This window comes from Rhyacophila brunnea, unplaced genomic scaffold (assembly GCF_057557595.1).
Source record: "Rhyacophila brunnea isolate RB1 unplaced genomic scaffold, BYU_Rbru_1.0 scaffold_21, whole genome shotgun sequence".
NCBI lineage: Eukaryota > Metazoa > Arthropoda > Insecta > Trichoptera > Rhyacophilidae > Rhyacophila > Rhyacophila brunnea.
In genome coordinates, this window is record NW_028232871.1 from 22,051,514 (window position 1) to 22,067,717 (window position 16,204).

At 36.1% G+C, this 16,204-nt stretch overlaps 1 protein-coding gene across 1 annotated transcript; it reads right to left on the reverse strand.

The window, feature by feature from the left end:
• Positions 1–844: 844 nt before the first annotated feature.
• LOC147070846 (Golgi resident protein GCP60) lies at positions 845–13,688 on the reverse strand. Its single transcript, XM_085948960.1, has 10 exons — positions 13,478–13,688; positions 13,169–13,382; positions 8,196–8,264; positions 7,063–7,167; positions 6,595–6,840; positions 5,718–5,812; positions 4,660–4,857; positions 3,486–3,599; positions 3,053–3,174; positions 845–1,107 (listed from the first exon to the last, which is right to left on the reverse strand). The coding sequence occupies exons 1-10, from the start codon at positions 13,620–13,622 to the stop codon at positions 991–993; spliced, it is 1,425 nt and encodes a 474-aa protein (XP_085805086.1). The 5' UTR covers positions 13,623–13,688; the 3' UTR covers positions 845–990.
• Positions 13,689–16,204: the final 2,516 nt, after the last annotated feature.

The window sequence follows — 16,204 nt, forward strand, 5'->3', positions numbered from 1 at the left end:
CACCTGACTTCAGAAAACCAGTAACCGTAAACTAATCAGTTTTACCATACTTTTCTGTGTTGATTATACAATGAAAGTGTATAAATCATGGCCCCCACAAAGGGGGGGGCTGACAGGGCTCTACCCTGGGGCCCGGGCTCAGGAAGGGCCCGGCGTGGTGAGTTGACCAGATAAGTTTAAACACACATCACCAATTCCCTCGAATAGTAAAAAAAAAAGTCGGCTGCGCGCTATTTATCTTCAATATTATTATTTAAAATGATGTGGTTGTACGATACAATTTTTAATTGTATATCGATAAGTACTCGACAACTCCATAATTCAAATAGATGAATTTAGATACACAAAAAACACTTAATATACACATTAATTTTACCACATACACCATTTGGAAAACGCTACTGTAGAGCGTCACACTGCCTTTATCTTTAGCGATAGGTAGGGGGCCGTCAAAGATCCTAGCCTGGGGGCCCGCTTCAGGATGTGGGGGGCCATGGTATAAATTATAGCATTTTTGAAAAACTATAGTACACGGAACACTTTTGGTTTTGAATCTTTCAAAATTATAGTATTTTTGACATATTTGGGATTAAAATAGTGACATGACGCATGTGTTTCTGATGTACAAAATAACAGATACTATAAGCTTATTCTAGAGCATTTACAGTTAAAGTTAAAAGTACCACCATTTCACGCACAACCATAGTAAGATGTAGAGAATAGATACTTGCTAAAGTTTCCTTTAACAGTAGTTAATGCAAGTGCTAGAATAGGCCCCTGGCATGCTATATTCCGGGTAAAGGCATATTGTCTATACATATCTGTGGTTAATCTGCAATATGATTCGGCTTCTGAATACATTGCTATCATTTTTTTTACATTACAAGGTAGATAAAATAATTTATTTTAATTATAGGACACAAACAGTTACATAATATAAATATAATCATATATATAATGTTTATATATTGTATTGAATAAACATATTTTTTAACGGGTGTAATATACTCTATAATATAATGTTTTTGATCTCCACAGACTGAAGGTATTGTCGAATTTAAGAAGATACACTCCCTCGCCAGGATATGTGTGCGATCCGGCGTATACCTGAAAGGAAAATATATATATATATTACATATCGCTTGAGACTTCAACAACTTTATAATTGAATATCTCAGAACACGCCACCTATGTCCTTAAATCTTTCTTGTGTTCCTTTATAATAGACTTGTTGCCATGTTGATATCCCTTCCTACTTTCTCAACATTTCGGATGGTTCACAAGAGACAAGAGTGGTAAACTGTTAGATGGACGAATGTAAACTCTGCTCAAAAGGTGATCTGAATGACGGCTTATTAACCAATTCACTGCGAAGCATTTGATTACTTTCTAATTACCACATTTAAATAACATTCTAATTATGTCTAATGGCCCCCTAATCAGGACACAACAGCTGTCGCGCTGTAATTAAACATCCATAAATTTTAAAGTTGAAATTGCATATAAAACATGCCTACAAAAATAAGATAATTTTCACCAATAAATATTTTGACTCATAAAAATTTCAATATTAAAGTGGACACATTAGCAGAATATGTCAAAGACATGAAAGTGAATTTGTACACTCTTATCGCAATGTAGTAGTAGTATTGTATGTACACAGTTGATTTTTCAATCATATTCATCTGTTTTATCTGTTTATAAAAGAATGAAATTTGTCATTGTCATATGACTATGACCAGACTCATTTATGACGGCCTATTTATTCTTCACATGCTTGTCCGTTACTAAGCCAATACAGTGGAATCCTGATTGTACGTGCCCGGAATTCACATTTTCCTGCTACAGTAGAATCTTGATTATCCTACTAATTGGTGATGGGTAATCCCAATGACATATTAAATGGACAACTCACTTCATACCGGCGCGCACGAGAAATTGTGCATGAAAGTCATTCACAGATGTATAGGTAGATGTCACGTGACCATATGACGTATCCATTTCCATTATGCGTTACAAGCTTCGAGAATTTATAGTAATATAACCTTTATTGTAATGGTGTATTAGTATCATGACTCATTGCGTTAGAAACAGATTCTCGGTTACTTGCGACTTTTCGGAGATTAGACGCAAGTGAGCCCAGCGCATCACAGGCGACTGTCCAATGGTTTCTGTCATTCAATTGCATTGAATAAACATTATCTTAAAATGGCATTTTATAAATAATAAATAATACTAACACATGAAAAGTGATATCCCATCTTTCTTGGAGTGTTTAGTAGATTTTTTTTACAATTTTTAACTAGGCACATTGGCATTTTGTAACACAATAATAACGGTGGAGTCGAAACCTGACAGTCAGAAATTTTGTACGGGCAGACCCAGCGGTGTCGCCAGACCGCTTGCAAGCAGAATGTTCATTTGAGCGTAGGATACCGATATTAAAATATGAATTTGGCAGACCCGACACAAAGTGAGTGTCATTTTATTTTCTAGATGCTTCGTCCATATTAATGTCATTGGGTAATCCGGATAATCGAAAAACTTTTTTGACACCAACTTTTAAAAAAATTCACATTTTTTACTGATCATGTATTTTAAATTGTACATTTTTCATACAATCATACAAAATCAAAAAGAAATCTGGAATATCGAGGTCCAGATTAACAACGGTTCTACTGTATTTGCATGTAGATTCTGCAGTTCTGTTTCATTTTAGTACATTTAATTTACAGTATTTAAATCACATAATTTACATCTAAAATATTCAAAAGTCAAAAACTTATATTAAAATTAAAAATCCAATTTATTTAAAGACATTCAAATTCATTCATTTAATGAATTCCAGACGCATGTATGCATTTTTATTTATAGACATGTCTGCAGTGCCCAAGACCAAGGTTAAACAATGCGATTGTATAAGTTTTTTGTGTTTATTTTTTGTTTACACCCGTTCAAATAATTTCTCTAAAGAAAACATTGTCGGTTGCTTTAATGGATAGCATCCTATAATTATTGATGAAATACAGTAATTAACAAGTATATTACGCACCTCCAGATGACTGTCTCTTCTATATATTGGAATGACTATGCTTGTGGGGGGCTTCAGCATCGATATGGCCGACGGACTGGTGCCTTCCATGCCGGAACCACTCTCTAGGTCGTCTCCGCCAACTATTTTTGATCAACAGTGACAATATCAGTTAAATTAATATTTCACACAAATACGGACAAAACATCTTTAACATCATACAACTGCGACAGTAGCTATGCGTCTCTAGAACACTATATATACTATCACTTCCCTATCCCAATGAAGTTAATGTGAAATATAATACACTTATGTGCTTTACTGGAATAATTAATTCAAATATTATGCCTTGATTGTATACTGGATTTAGTAGTGAATCTTTAATATAAAATTAACATACAAGCTTGCAATCTAGAAAGAGTGTTGTAATATGGATGAGAATGCAATTACATACCTTCATCATCTTCAAAGTCAAAAGTTTCAATATCTGCTTCCTCGTCACTTTCGGCCACGTGGATGGTCACCTGATTCGTCAGAGACTTAGCCCATTCAAAATATACCCCAAATCCTGCAAAATGAAAATGATATTATGATATATAAAATAGCATTAGAAATTAGAGATTTCAAGTCCGGCCAAAAGAATTTGGACTCTAACTAGGAGTCTTGTACACATTTTGTATTAGGAATTTTGAAGGCAGTTCATTTTCGAATCAAACAACTGTATGTGTGGTTTTATTGGTAACAAGTTCATTATTATCTTCTTCTATTGGCAGCCCTAAAAATAAAATGGCAGCTCGCATTCTGGTTTTATGTCTGTTACTTTGTTTAAAAAACCTACGTATGCATTACTCGATGATTCATATGATTATTCACCTTAAAAGTAATGATCAATGTATTGCTTTTGGTTGCCTACATACATTTGACGAGGGAGTATCTTTACATAGGTATTTATAAATAAATTTTATTTTCAAATGTCTACTGCTTTGATACGGCAATATGTGAGATACGTGAAATGTCAAATTTAACTATACACTACCCAATTCTATGAATTTAACTATTCAAGGGTTGTTTAGGAAATATCTGCGCAAAGAATCGTGTATGTAACTAAATAATTGGGTGAATCTAAAATTATAGTGGAATATCATAGTAATGATGTGAAGTTCTCTTTAAATATATCTATGAACAATGCGGTCACTTGTAGCTAACTTAATCAGTATACCAGGGGCCTTATGTTAGAACTTGCGAGTTGAAGTCGCCCGGTCGACATGACGTCATATGACATCATTGTGATGTACTACCGGAGTGATAATAGCATTCGAGAAATTAACGCTACTAATATACTGGCGTTATCCATTGTCCCCATACACAAATAGGTGTTTCAGCATAATAATATCTATGGTAAGCAGTGTGCGTTGGGCGGCTTGCCTCGAGCGTGTATTGGCTTACGTCACAATTACGTCATGTCGTCGGGTGACTTCTTATCACCAGTTATAACATAGGCCTGCTGAAGTCAATTTTTCAATTTCATACATGTAGGGTTCATCTCGATAACAGAATATTTTTTCAACATCCTTGGTGCATCCACACTGTGCGATGTACAGAATTCTTAATAAACATACTTGTCTTACCTATATCAAAATTATCAGTGGCAAACTCCCAGAAGAGGCAGCGCCCTCCGTCGTGCGTGGGCACCCGGACAGTGAGAGTTTCGCCGTGCCCCACCTGTAATACTCCCCCGCTGCCATTGGCACTTCGGATGGATTGTTTAAACTGCGTCGCTCCGCCCCGCGTCCACATACTGGCTGAGCCCATCGACGGGAAGCCGTCTGTTATCAAATAAACAAATATTTCCTATGCAGATGAAGTCACACAAAACAGAGTGAAGCGAAATATATTTAGTAAACCAGTACAGATTCTTGCCTATGCGGATGACATAGACATAATTGCTGGATCCAGATATCTGCTAGCAGAAGCTTTCACCATTCTGGAGGCATCCGCAAAAACATACGATTGAAGATCAATGAGACAAAAACAAAGTATATGCCCATTCCGAGCAACCATGTACATAATACCCCAGATCTCCAAATCAACGACAACCTCTTTGAGTGTGTCGTTAATTTTGTTGACCTTGGCTTCTTGGTAACCAACAAGAATGTTATAAGTGAGGAAATAAAACAGACGGTCATAGGCGCGAACGGGTGATAATTTGGTCTAAAAAATCAGCTAAAGTCTCACATCCTCTCTATCGCACAAAAATCCAACAAATGTACAAGACGCTAATCCGACCAATACTGATCAGAATGTTGGACACCTGGAGACCACTGCCCCAGGAAAGACGGAGATGGAGGAACTTCTTGGAGGATACTAGGATACTGGATTGGGATGGGCCACTTATGATTTTTTAGTAACTTTTCAGCTCAACTTTCATCTTTTAGACAAGATTTTTTCAACATCTTTGTTTTTAATACATATACTAATTGATTGATTCAATCATTTAATTTTGTTAATTGTCGAATGTACACGTACTGTCAAAAATCTTTGATTATATCCTAATTAGTCTCCAATCGTGAAGATGTATTATATAAAACAAAATGATCATTTTTTACAAACAGAGTAACAGGGCCATCACTGCAGGTAAACATGTTTAATATCCAAAACACAAGAAAATGATTCACATGTAACCGACCTTCCCCTTCCTCTGATTGACTGTCGTCAGCTTGGTCTTGCGAGCTCTCTTCATTCGGTTCATTCTCATGTTTTTCTGACGAGAAGTCGTCATTTCTGTAATTTAAGTAATATTAAAACAAAATATATCAGTAAAGAATTGACTTGCATTCATTTGCCGCTCTTTTCTCACGGAATATGAAAAGTTTATCTAGAGATTTAAGGCTTCAAATTATTTAATAGTGATGTACCTAGATGACTCTTCCTCAGTTATTGTGGGTATTAAAAAATGCGCAAGATACCCGGGTCAGCAGCTCAGTAATTAGAGCCATTCATGCAAGTTGAGGACGTGTGTTTGAATCCTATTTTCCTAATGGGTATATTTCTGAGGTTTTTTTTTTAAGTTATGTGTGGGGCAGAGCTACAGGACAAATCTGTGTACATGTCTTAATATTGTTATTGTCATATTCCCCAATCTCAGTCTATGGTTGACTGCGACCAAGAAAAATACATATCACACTATGTAGTTAAAATTAATTTTACCTACACCGACGGTAGTTAAGTTGGTAGAGTGACGGTCTGCGAAGTCGTGAGTTATTGGTTCAATACTGCTGTAAAAATGCATGTCGTTTTTCCCAATATGTTTCTGATCCAGTGCGAGGACTCCAATAGGTAGGGTGAATTGCTTGCAACCATTTTTCATTAAAAAATCTGTTAATTCACCACCCACTCTGCGGAGGTCTATAATACGTTATTACACATGCTTACATTTGAAAATGAAACAGAACTTAATTAATTTAACTGAAAATTTACTAATTTTTAAGACATTCTTCAGTACGTATGCAAAGGTGTTTCAGCAATGAATGAAATTTTGAATTATTGAAAAATAAATTATTTACCCTTTGTCTAATATGACAGGATCGTGCTGGTCAGTGGCGGTCTGTTTCTCACTAAGTCTGTTGTCGGCGTTGTGTCTGGCGGCTTCCCTGTTGATGGCGAGCTGCTGCACGTACTGGTGGTAGTGCTGGTCTTGCAGCTGTCGCACCAGCACTCCCTGCTGATCAGGGTTGCCGGGCAGCTGTTGCCGAGCGTACTGCAGGAACTGCTCATACGTTTGCTCGTTCAGGGCATCTTTGATACGCCGCCTGAGATGAAATTTAAATACAGTGAAACCTCGATTTTACATTTGAAAGGACTGACAGAAAAGAGAAAACGTAAATTTAAAATTTTAAAAAAATTATACAAATTGGTACATATTATACAAAACCTTGTAGAGAATGTCCCTTTACTCTTGAACTGACAATGTTTTTCTTTGCGGAGAGATTATTTGAATTTCGACATGACCAATTGACTTGAAATATACATACACATGCTCCTCTTCGGTAGCTCTTTGTTGCTGGACTTTTCTCTGTTCTATTTCCGCATGCCTTTGCAATTCTTCATACTCTTTGAACTCGGCTTCTTCTTTTTGCCTATATATACAAAAATACACATGAAGTAAATTCTATACTCAATTAATACATATCTTCGATGTTAAAAAAAGAATCAAGGCATTAATTATTGCAAAACGATGTACAGTAGAACTTCGATATAACAGACTAATGCGAATGAGGAAGTGTCCGTTAAACCCGAAAATACGTTAGGTATAGAAAAACACAAACAAAATCCTGTTTATTCGCCTAAGATGATATATCCGGACACACCAAATTGTGGAGTGATGTTAATGTTCGATGTCGACGCACTTGGTTTCGGTAATACTGTTTTGAAATAAGGATTAAGTTTTGTTTGTATTTTTGAAGTCTGCTGTTTTTTTATAATCAACTCTCTAAAATTAATATAGTTCAATTTCAATATCTGATGAATAGTCAATAAATGTTATTATATCGTCAAGATGCGATCTTATCACTGATAACATTGTTTTTCTTCTTCCTCGCTATCTTCACTTATATCCTCATTTTCCAAGATCATAACTTCATCTACTATTTCACTTTCAGTCGTGATATGATACCCAGGGTCACCTTCATCTCCTTCTAACCACAGAATGGAATTGAATGGAGTAATAAATGCATCCATTCAATTCGAGTAAACAAATTAAACTGCTGTGCAGCTGTGTGAATTAGCGGCCAGCGTTGCAAACGTCAGTGCTACGAGCAGGGCGGCATTATGACTCGATTTCGAGTGTGACAGGTATGACATGATAACATCTATAACATTAACAGGATGTTCTTAATAATTTTCACATTTGACCGGAAATATCGTGTTATTTCGAGGTTCTACTGTATATTGAAAATTTAACATTCATGTTTTTACAACATCTAGTAACAGACTTATTCCAGCAGCTCGCGTTAGATGCAACAAGTCAATACATTGCAACGGCTAATGGGTGGACATTCACACAGCTGTAGTTCGCGTAGTGTATACTGTCTAGGTATGAAAATAGAAGTATTAAGAGAGAAAGCGGAATAAATGAATAGTTTAAAGTTACGAAGATTTTACTTACTTTTTATTATTTTTATCATCACTATCTTTCCTATTAGCTTCCACATACGGTGTGAACAGAGGACACAATCTGAAAAAATAAAAATAAACCATAATATTTTATGAACTCAAACAGGTTTGTACTATAAGAGCACACCCAAGCACGCTATCAATGATGTCATGATACATACATATAATCATGTACAGTAGAATGAATTCCGCTGATTTACATCACTGCCTCGCGTACGGTGCCTCCACAGTCATACTACATACCGGTGCCGAATAGTGTCTTCTGTTTGTACAAATTTTCATTGTTAACTTTGAATGGTACCTAATATACAGTTCGCCGTAAATAAAAATTTGCAATTACTACTTTTATTTTAATAAATTTTTTGGGAAGATTTATTATATTTAATTAAAAGTTATGAAGTTTGACACGAAAATTTCTTACAAAATAGACGCTACAACCATCGGTATACGCTATTCGGCACCCGGCCAGTAAACATATATAGTATGGCTGTGGACACGCTCATACAGACCAGTGGCGAAGGGTGGAGGTAGGCTGTTAAGATTCGCTATAAATAGTGCACACTAAACTTTGTTAGTCATATGTATTTGTTTTTATTGAACTAAGACTACAATTTACAGATGGTGTTAGTTAGTTTTTGAAAATCAATTAAACCCTGCCCAAACGAAACCATAATAGTTTTGGCCTAATTTGGTCGATACGACAAAATTGTGCACACTTTTTCATTCATAGTTATTTGTTTTCGTTGGATTAAAAATACATATTACACATATTGTTGGTTCATTTTTTTTATTTCATTAAGCCCTGCCTAAACCAAACTATAATAAATAAAAAATATTATTCTATCTATAAAATATTCAAAGTTATGTATGATTTAATTGCATAATTTTAGATATTTTATAGATAGACATGTATTTTTTGACTATTATCTAATATCGCTTGGTTTCTCAGGGCTTAATTTAATTTTAAAAACTAACCAACACTTTCTGTGAATTGTAGTCTTATTTCAATGAAAAAAAATATGTATGTCTGAAAAAGTTTAATGTGCACTATTTATGGCGGATCTTAACAGCCTACCTCCACCCTTCGCCACTGATACAGACTAGTATTGACCTGTGTACCTGATAACTATCTTAGAAATTGCGAGCATCAATTGTTTTTTCTCCCGAGGTGCAGAACTAACCTGTCATTGGTGATGCCAATTGAGAAGGCGATAACTCTGTTCAACCAAATCACTTTGGATGTTAATATCGTCTCTGTTCTGGCAAAATACACTAATTGGAGAATACTAATTTCGAGTAATTTGACTTTGAAGTTTTTAAAATGTTTAAAATGGTCTATCATGTGAGTTTATTAAGTAATCGTTAAAAGGATGACTTTAAAATAAAGACTTGTTTATTTATTTAGAAGGTTAAAGTAAAAAATAAAGTAAAATTTTCTTTTTTTATGTTTATTTTCTTATTTGTTTATAAAAAAACGAATTAGTGTTTTTTGCCAGAACACATTTTGTCTTTTTCAGCGGTACTGATTATACTAAGTGTTATTTAGTGTTTTCTGCCAGGAGAAAAATGCAGAATAATCTAAAGCCATTGTCATAGTTTTAGGGTAAAATTTTAGTACGTAAAATTATCTACGTATTTTTATAAAAGAAATGAGATAGATACATACTGCATAGTATATTCTTATAGAGCGTAGAGATTATAAGTAGGTATATGTGTAAATAATGACAAATAGAAGACATATTAATAGAGGGAATTTCAAAGTAACTATCATGGTGGAAAAGTAGCATCGTTAGAGTCATCATCATCAGTCTGAATCAATACACTGCTGGATGAAGCCCTCTCCAAGCTGATTCCACTTCTCTCGGTTCTGTGCGTTGCGTTGTCACGTACTTCCGCAGTACTTAACCATTTCATCCGATAGGTCTATTTTGCGTACGTTTTGTACCTCTTGGGTACCACTGGATGACTACAATTGTCCATCGGTTGTCCCTTTTTCGAGCTATGTATCCAGCCCATTTCTACATCACAAAGAAACCACACCACCAAAACACTATTACATCACAAACCCTTGTCTGTTTTCTTATACAATCATTCCGCTTTTTGTCATTTCGCGTTATGCCCAGCATGCACCTATCTATACCACGCTGTGCTACTATAAGTTTCTGGGTCTCTCTTTAACTTAGGGTCCATGTTTCACACGCACTTGTGATTACGGGAAGCACACACTGGTTTAACATTTTGCGCTTAAGGCACGGGTCATTTTTGAAGACATTATTCAGATGGTCAAAAGTTTTTCAGCCCAGCTTCAAAAAAGTGTTTCAACAGTGGCTTAATAGAAAATTAACCATGTGCATGTAGTCAAGTTAGGTGGTGATTCGTGAAAGGCATGACCACTTCTACGACTAGAAACATGACTTTCCTGGTTTCCTATTGCCTCGGGTAGATATATCACAAATGAAACAATTCCGTCTTTCATGTTAGAAGAGTCACGTGAGCTTTATTAGTAGAAGCACATATTGAATTTGTAGTTAATTCGAACACGAAGTTGGGTATACAGAGGGGTGGAGCCCATACGAGTCACGATCTTAGGCCATGAGGTTCCTACTATGAAGAAAAAGAATGATGCTAACACCAAAGTAACCAATACACTGGCTGGATACAATGGCACCATGCCTATATTCTTGAAAACAATGGCCAGCGTTAAATAATATACAAAGTCATACTGCGTCTCTCATATGCATACGAAACTAAGATGCTCACACAGTGTAATTGTAGTTCCAAGTTAAGTAGTGAGGACTTGGATTCACGACTACTTCCGATGCTGCTACCGTGACTTTTCGTATATTACTTGCTATCGTCTTAGGTAGACGAATGACAAAATAGACCATGTAGGTATATCATATTGTGCAGGTGGATCAGAGGCGCGCTCGCGGTGCCCATCGAGGATGTGAGAAGTGAGAGCCACGTCGACTCCTTGGCATGGTGCTATATCTTTTCGTGTATACTGTCGTCTCAGGTAGACAAATTGCAAAACAAACTTTATATGATTCCGACGAATCCGGTGTACGCGCGGGATTCTCATCAAGTACTAAGTTACGGAGGTGAGGATTGGGAGTCACGACCACTTCCCGACCTGGTACCATGACTTTTCGTGTATACTATCATCTCAAGTAGACAAATCACAGAAGAAAGTATGTCTCTCTGATTATGTATACGGGTTGTTAGGTAACGCACCTGGACTACATGTAAATAATCTTTTTAATATATTTTATACATCAGTAGCTTGTTGTCGATTTTGATTATAAAACAATAAATGAATAAATAAAAGGACAGTGATGATTACAAGCAATATTAATAATTGCTAATCAGGCTCTGTCAATCTCTCAGATCATATTGTTTTAGAGACTATAGACACTAAGTCGCTTGCCAGTATAAGGTAAAAAGCAAAAATGGTTCTGGCAGAAAACACTAACTCAATTAGTTGTTATTTCAGGCAACATTTCGCAATTTTTCATTTAGTGCGTTTGCACAAAACTGTTTTTAAGTAAATGTATATTTTATAAAAATTAGTGTGTTTTTCCAGACGGTAAAGTTTGAAATAAGGAACATTTTGGTATAATTAACTCAATATGTCATTTTTTCGAATTAGTGTCTTCTGCCAGAACAGTGACGATATATTCCAACTAAATTACGATGATTATTAGGTGTGCATTATTTTATAAATTCTTAAAATAGGGCTCATTCGGTGTACTTCCATGTATCTACTTTATAATTTCTGTACTTACTCTTTATACTATTTTTCTAATACCGCATTTCTTTGTAAAACAATATTGTTTTAATATTATCTCCATGTTTTTAAATGTAATGTTAGGAACGTCTTGAATTTGTAATTTGTAAAGTGGACAATAATTATGTTCCTAAATAAAAAAAAATTGAATTTGAAATACGCCAGTAAGCAGACTACATTTCCTTATACGAAATTATTTTCTGTGTCGACTGTTAAGTTTTGTTCTATTTGATAATGGTAAAATCTGCCGCACAACAATTGAGAGTGTATTGCGTAAAAAATGTGTGAAAGCACCTTCTAAAACTCAGAAAAAGAGGACAACAGCAAGTCTGAGAATGAAAACACTTCTACCACAGAACAGATAATAAATAGAATTCCGATAGGCTATATACCTACTAATACTGTAAATTTTGACGCAGTGTTTTGAATGTGTGAGTGTCCTACAAAAATGAACCATGCATTATAGACGCGCAAGTGTGTGTAATACATTAATATTAAATGAGCGTCAATGCATAAAACGAGAGCAGTTGTCAGTATTCATTCGATGTATGACGTATTCTTGACATGTGTTTAAATTTATCCCGTATTCTTCCTTACCCGAGATTGGTTGCCTGCTTTTCCTTACCCATTAGGTATTTCAGTTCCCATTATTTCTGAGTGTCCTGATTTCCGCCATCTGCATGCCACACACACATACCTATTTTGTTAATTAGTAGACTATTTTCAACACAGGGCACCATTTTTTTCCGCGCACAGGCGGCTGTATGTCTCTCTGTTCGAGTTCCAACGCTGCATAACTGAATATTTACCCTACACACCCGTAAGGTAAACTCTATGCGTGAGTATTGTAACCATTTCAATCATTTTAGCATTTTAGCAATCGTACACAAGTAAACACTAAGTACGAATAATTTTTGTAAAAAATTCGATTGATAAAACCAAGGTTGTCTGGATTAGTCGCTCATGCCATGTTTATGCGCAACACTGACATATTATCCCTTTCTGATGACAAAAACCACATGCCACAAACGGACACAATTCAACTACCTGCTAGTACACGACAGTAAAAACTAAATATAGCAACTTAAGTACGTCCACGTCAATGGTGTCGAAAGTATTGAACAATTTATGAACTTCGCATGATTAGTATAAAAATCACGTTGCAAATGTATGCTTACCTATCTAACATGTGAATAAATCCCACCATAGCCTGCGTTTGGGACATGTTGCCTAATTCCAACCATGCCGAGCGTCGATCCCTGCCTATGACGTCTAATACACCCAACGGAGGGGCAGTTTTTTCATTAAAGGCTCCGTGAGAAGCTTGTTGGGTATAAGCGATTAATTTCAATTTATCTTCATAGCTCAAATGAAGCGCCTTTCCTTCCTTATCTAAAAAGAAACATCGGTTTTTAAGATCGAAACATGTCGAGTGACAGTTCACTCACTGGAAAATGGCAACAGTTAAAACGAATAATTTCGAGTACCTTTGTAAAAAGTAAGACTCAGTCTGTATACTTCTTTGAGTGTTAAACCCCATTTCTGTCTCTCGCTCTCTAATATTCCCTGGTCAGTGTCCAAAGATAATTTTTCTAATCTGACTTTGACACCGCTATCCGCGGTTACAGCCATCTTTGACAAATAAATTGACCGTAGACTGTAAAGCCGATTGAGCGAAGGCACAAGCGGTCTGCGGTGTCAAACAGAAACGTCAACAAAACAAACTACCTTTGTCAGACTATTATACTGCTACTGAGTGCATTTCGAAACGGTTGCGTAAAATTTTAATAAATAAATAAAAATATTTTCAATTAAATATTATCTCTTTCACGTACAAACATTCACTGCAGTGGCGCACCCAGGGGGGGGGCCAAGGGGCCTTGGCCCCCCCAAAAATATTGAAATTGAAAGCCAATAGACAAATAAAAACACGGCAAAAATATGATTTGAAATTCTCCAGCACCCTCCAGAAAAATTTCTTAGATTTTAATTTCTAACACAAAAATTTCGAAACACTAATGTCGGGTTTTTTTAGAAACTCAATCTCTGATGGAAATGTCAAAAAATTCTCGGTGTCCACCCGAATTTCGGAGTGGTGTACACCGAGTGTAATAGACAAAAGTCCGATAAACGAGAAATTAGGCTGTGTTCTGTTGGGTAGGTTTGTGTGCCTATAAGTTAAATGCAATAATACTTTATTTTCTATTTTCAATTAATATTTTGGAACTTCACTATTAAAAAACCCAAAATCGACGATAAAAATTCGGCGAAAAGTACGACTACACCCACCAGCATGGCTGACAGAGCTACAACCTGGGGGCCCGGGCTTAAGAGGGCCCGGCGTGGCGGCTCGTCTAATTGTGAGATAAACACACACCAGAAATTTGTTATATCATAAAAAAATCGCATGTGGCGCTATACTACTTCATCAAAATTAACATAAAAAATATGAAGTATGATGAAAATATGATATACGTAACTACATGATAATAATTCACGTGTATCATTTTATATTACAATTATTTTTAGTGTTCATAGAAAAATAAAAATGGTTATTATTTATCCAATATTGAAGGGTCGAATGCTATTTGGCTACCACAAGAGGGGGTCGCGACCAGTGGTTCATAGTATGATAACGATCGATAATATGATATGAGGTCCGACAAATTAAGAATTCAAGGGAATTATTTAACAATATAGATAAATTCACGGAATACCATTTGGGAACACTACTGTAGAACATCACATTCCCCTTAACCCTGGTGATAGGTAAGGGGGCCCGCCAAACATTCATGATGTGGGGGCCATGCCCACCACAGTCGGTGGTGGTGTAAATTTAAAAAAATCATTTTTTTCCGTGGAATTCAGCATAAATATTGTGGCTCTAGACCAGTGGTTCTTAACCGGTGCACCGCTGGCTTGTTGCAAGTGCACCGCGAAAATAATGATAAAAGCAGAAAAATCCGCGAAATAGCGAAAACCGAAAAAGTCCTTCGTGAAATTATGAAAGATCTAATGTGATTTCTATGTTGCCGAATCGATCGCACGCGTCTACCGTTGGCCTCACAGGTTTTCGTTTCATAAATGAAAACAAAATAGTGGATCAATATCTATGCTGCAAAGAACTCACCAAGCGTACGACATGACAAGATGTTTTTGATTGTATTTCTTCATATTTAGAACAATCTAAAATATCTTGAAGGAATTTGTATGGATGGTGCTCCGTCAATGTTAGGCTCATTTAAACGATTTGTTACCCTCGCAAAGACAAGAAACCCTAACATTATATCTTCGCACTGTTTTATTTACACAGGAATCTATAGTTTCGAAAACATTACCGCAGTGCTAAAACCTGTACTAGACCAATATGGTAAATTTCATTAAATCCAGACCTGTAAAAACAGGCATTTTTTAAAAAAAACTTTGCATTTCTATGGAAGCTAAGTACGAATGTTTGCTTTTTCACACTGAAGTGAGGTGGTTACAGATGCGCACCCAGGGGCGGCAAGGGGCCCTGACACCCCCCAAACATGAAAATTATCAGAATGATTTTTACCATTGAAATTGAAAGCCAATAAACCTTTGGGCTTAGACAAATAAAAACACTGGCAAAAAAATGATTTGTAATTCTCCAGCACCCTTTTTAGAACAATTTCTTAGATTTTATTTTCTAACACAAAAATTTCGAAACACTAATGTCAGGTTTTTTAAGAGACCCAATCCCTAATGGAACTGTCAAGAAATTCTCGGTGTCGAAATTCCCCGAATTCCGGAGTGGTATAGGTCATAGCTGGGGAGAGCTGACAGGGCTCTTGCCTGGGGGCCCGGGCTGTGGGGTACCCGGCGTGTCGGGTTGACGAGCTAAGTGAGATAAACACACATCATAAATTAGCTTTAACAGTAAAAAAAGTCGCCTGCGGCGCTATTATACTTCATGTCCATGAACATTTTCAATTACTTGTGAAATATATTTTTGATTATTATGTGTCGATACTCGACAGCTCCATTATTAAAGTGGATGTATTGAAAATCGCCAATAATTCACTGTATAAGTACCCTTAATTTGAACTAAAACACAATTTGAAAAACGTTAATGTAGTGTTTCACACTGCCTTTAATCTTAGCGGTAGGTAGGGGGCCCGCCAAATATCCTAGCCTGAGGGCCCGTTTCAGGATGTAGGGACCATGGTGTAGGTACACTAAGTGCAATAGAC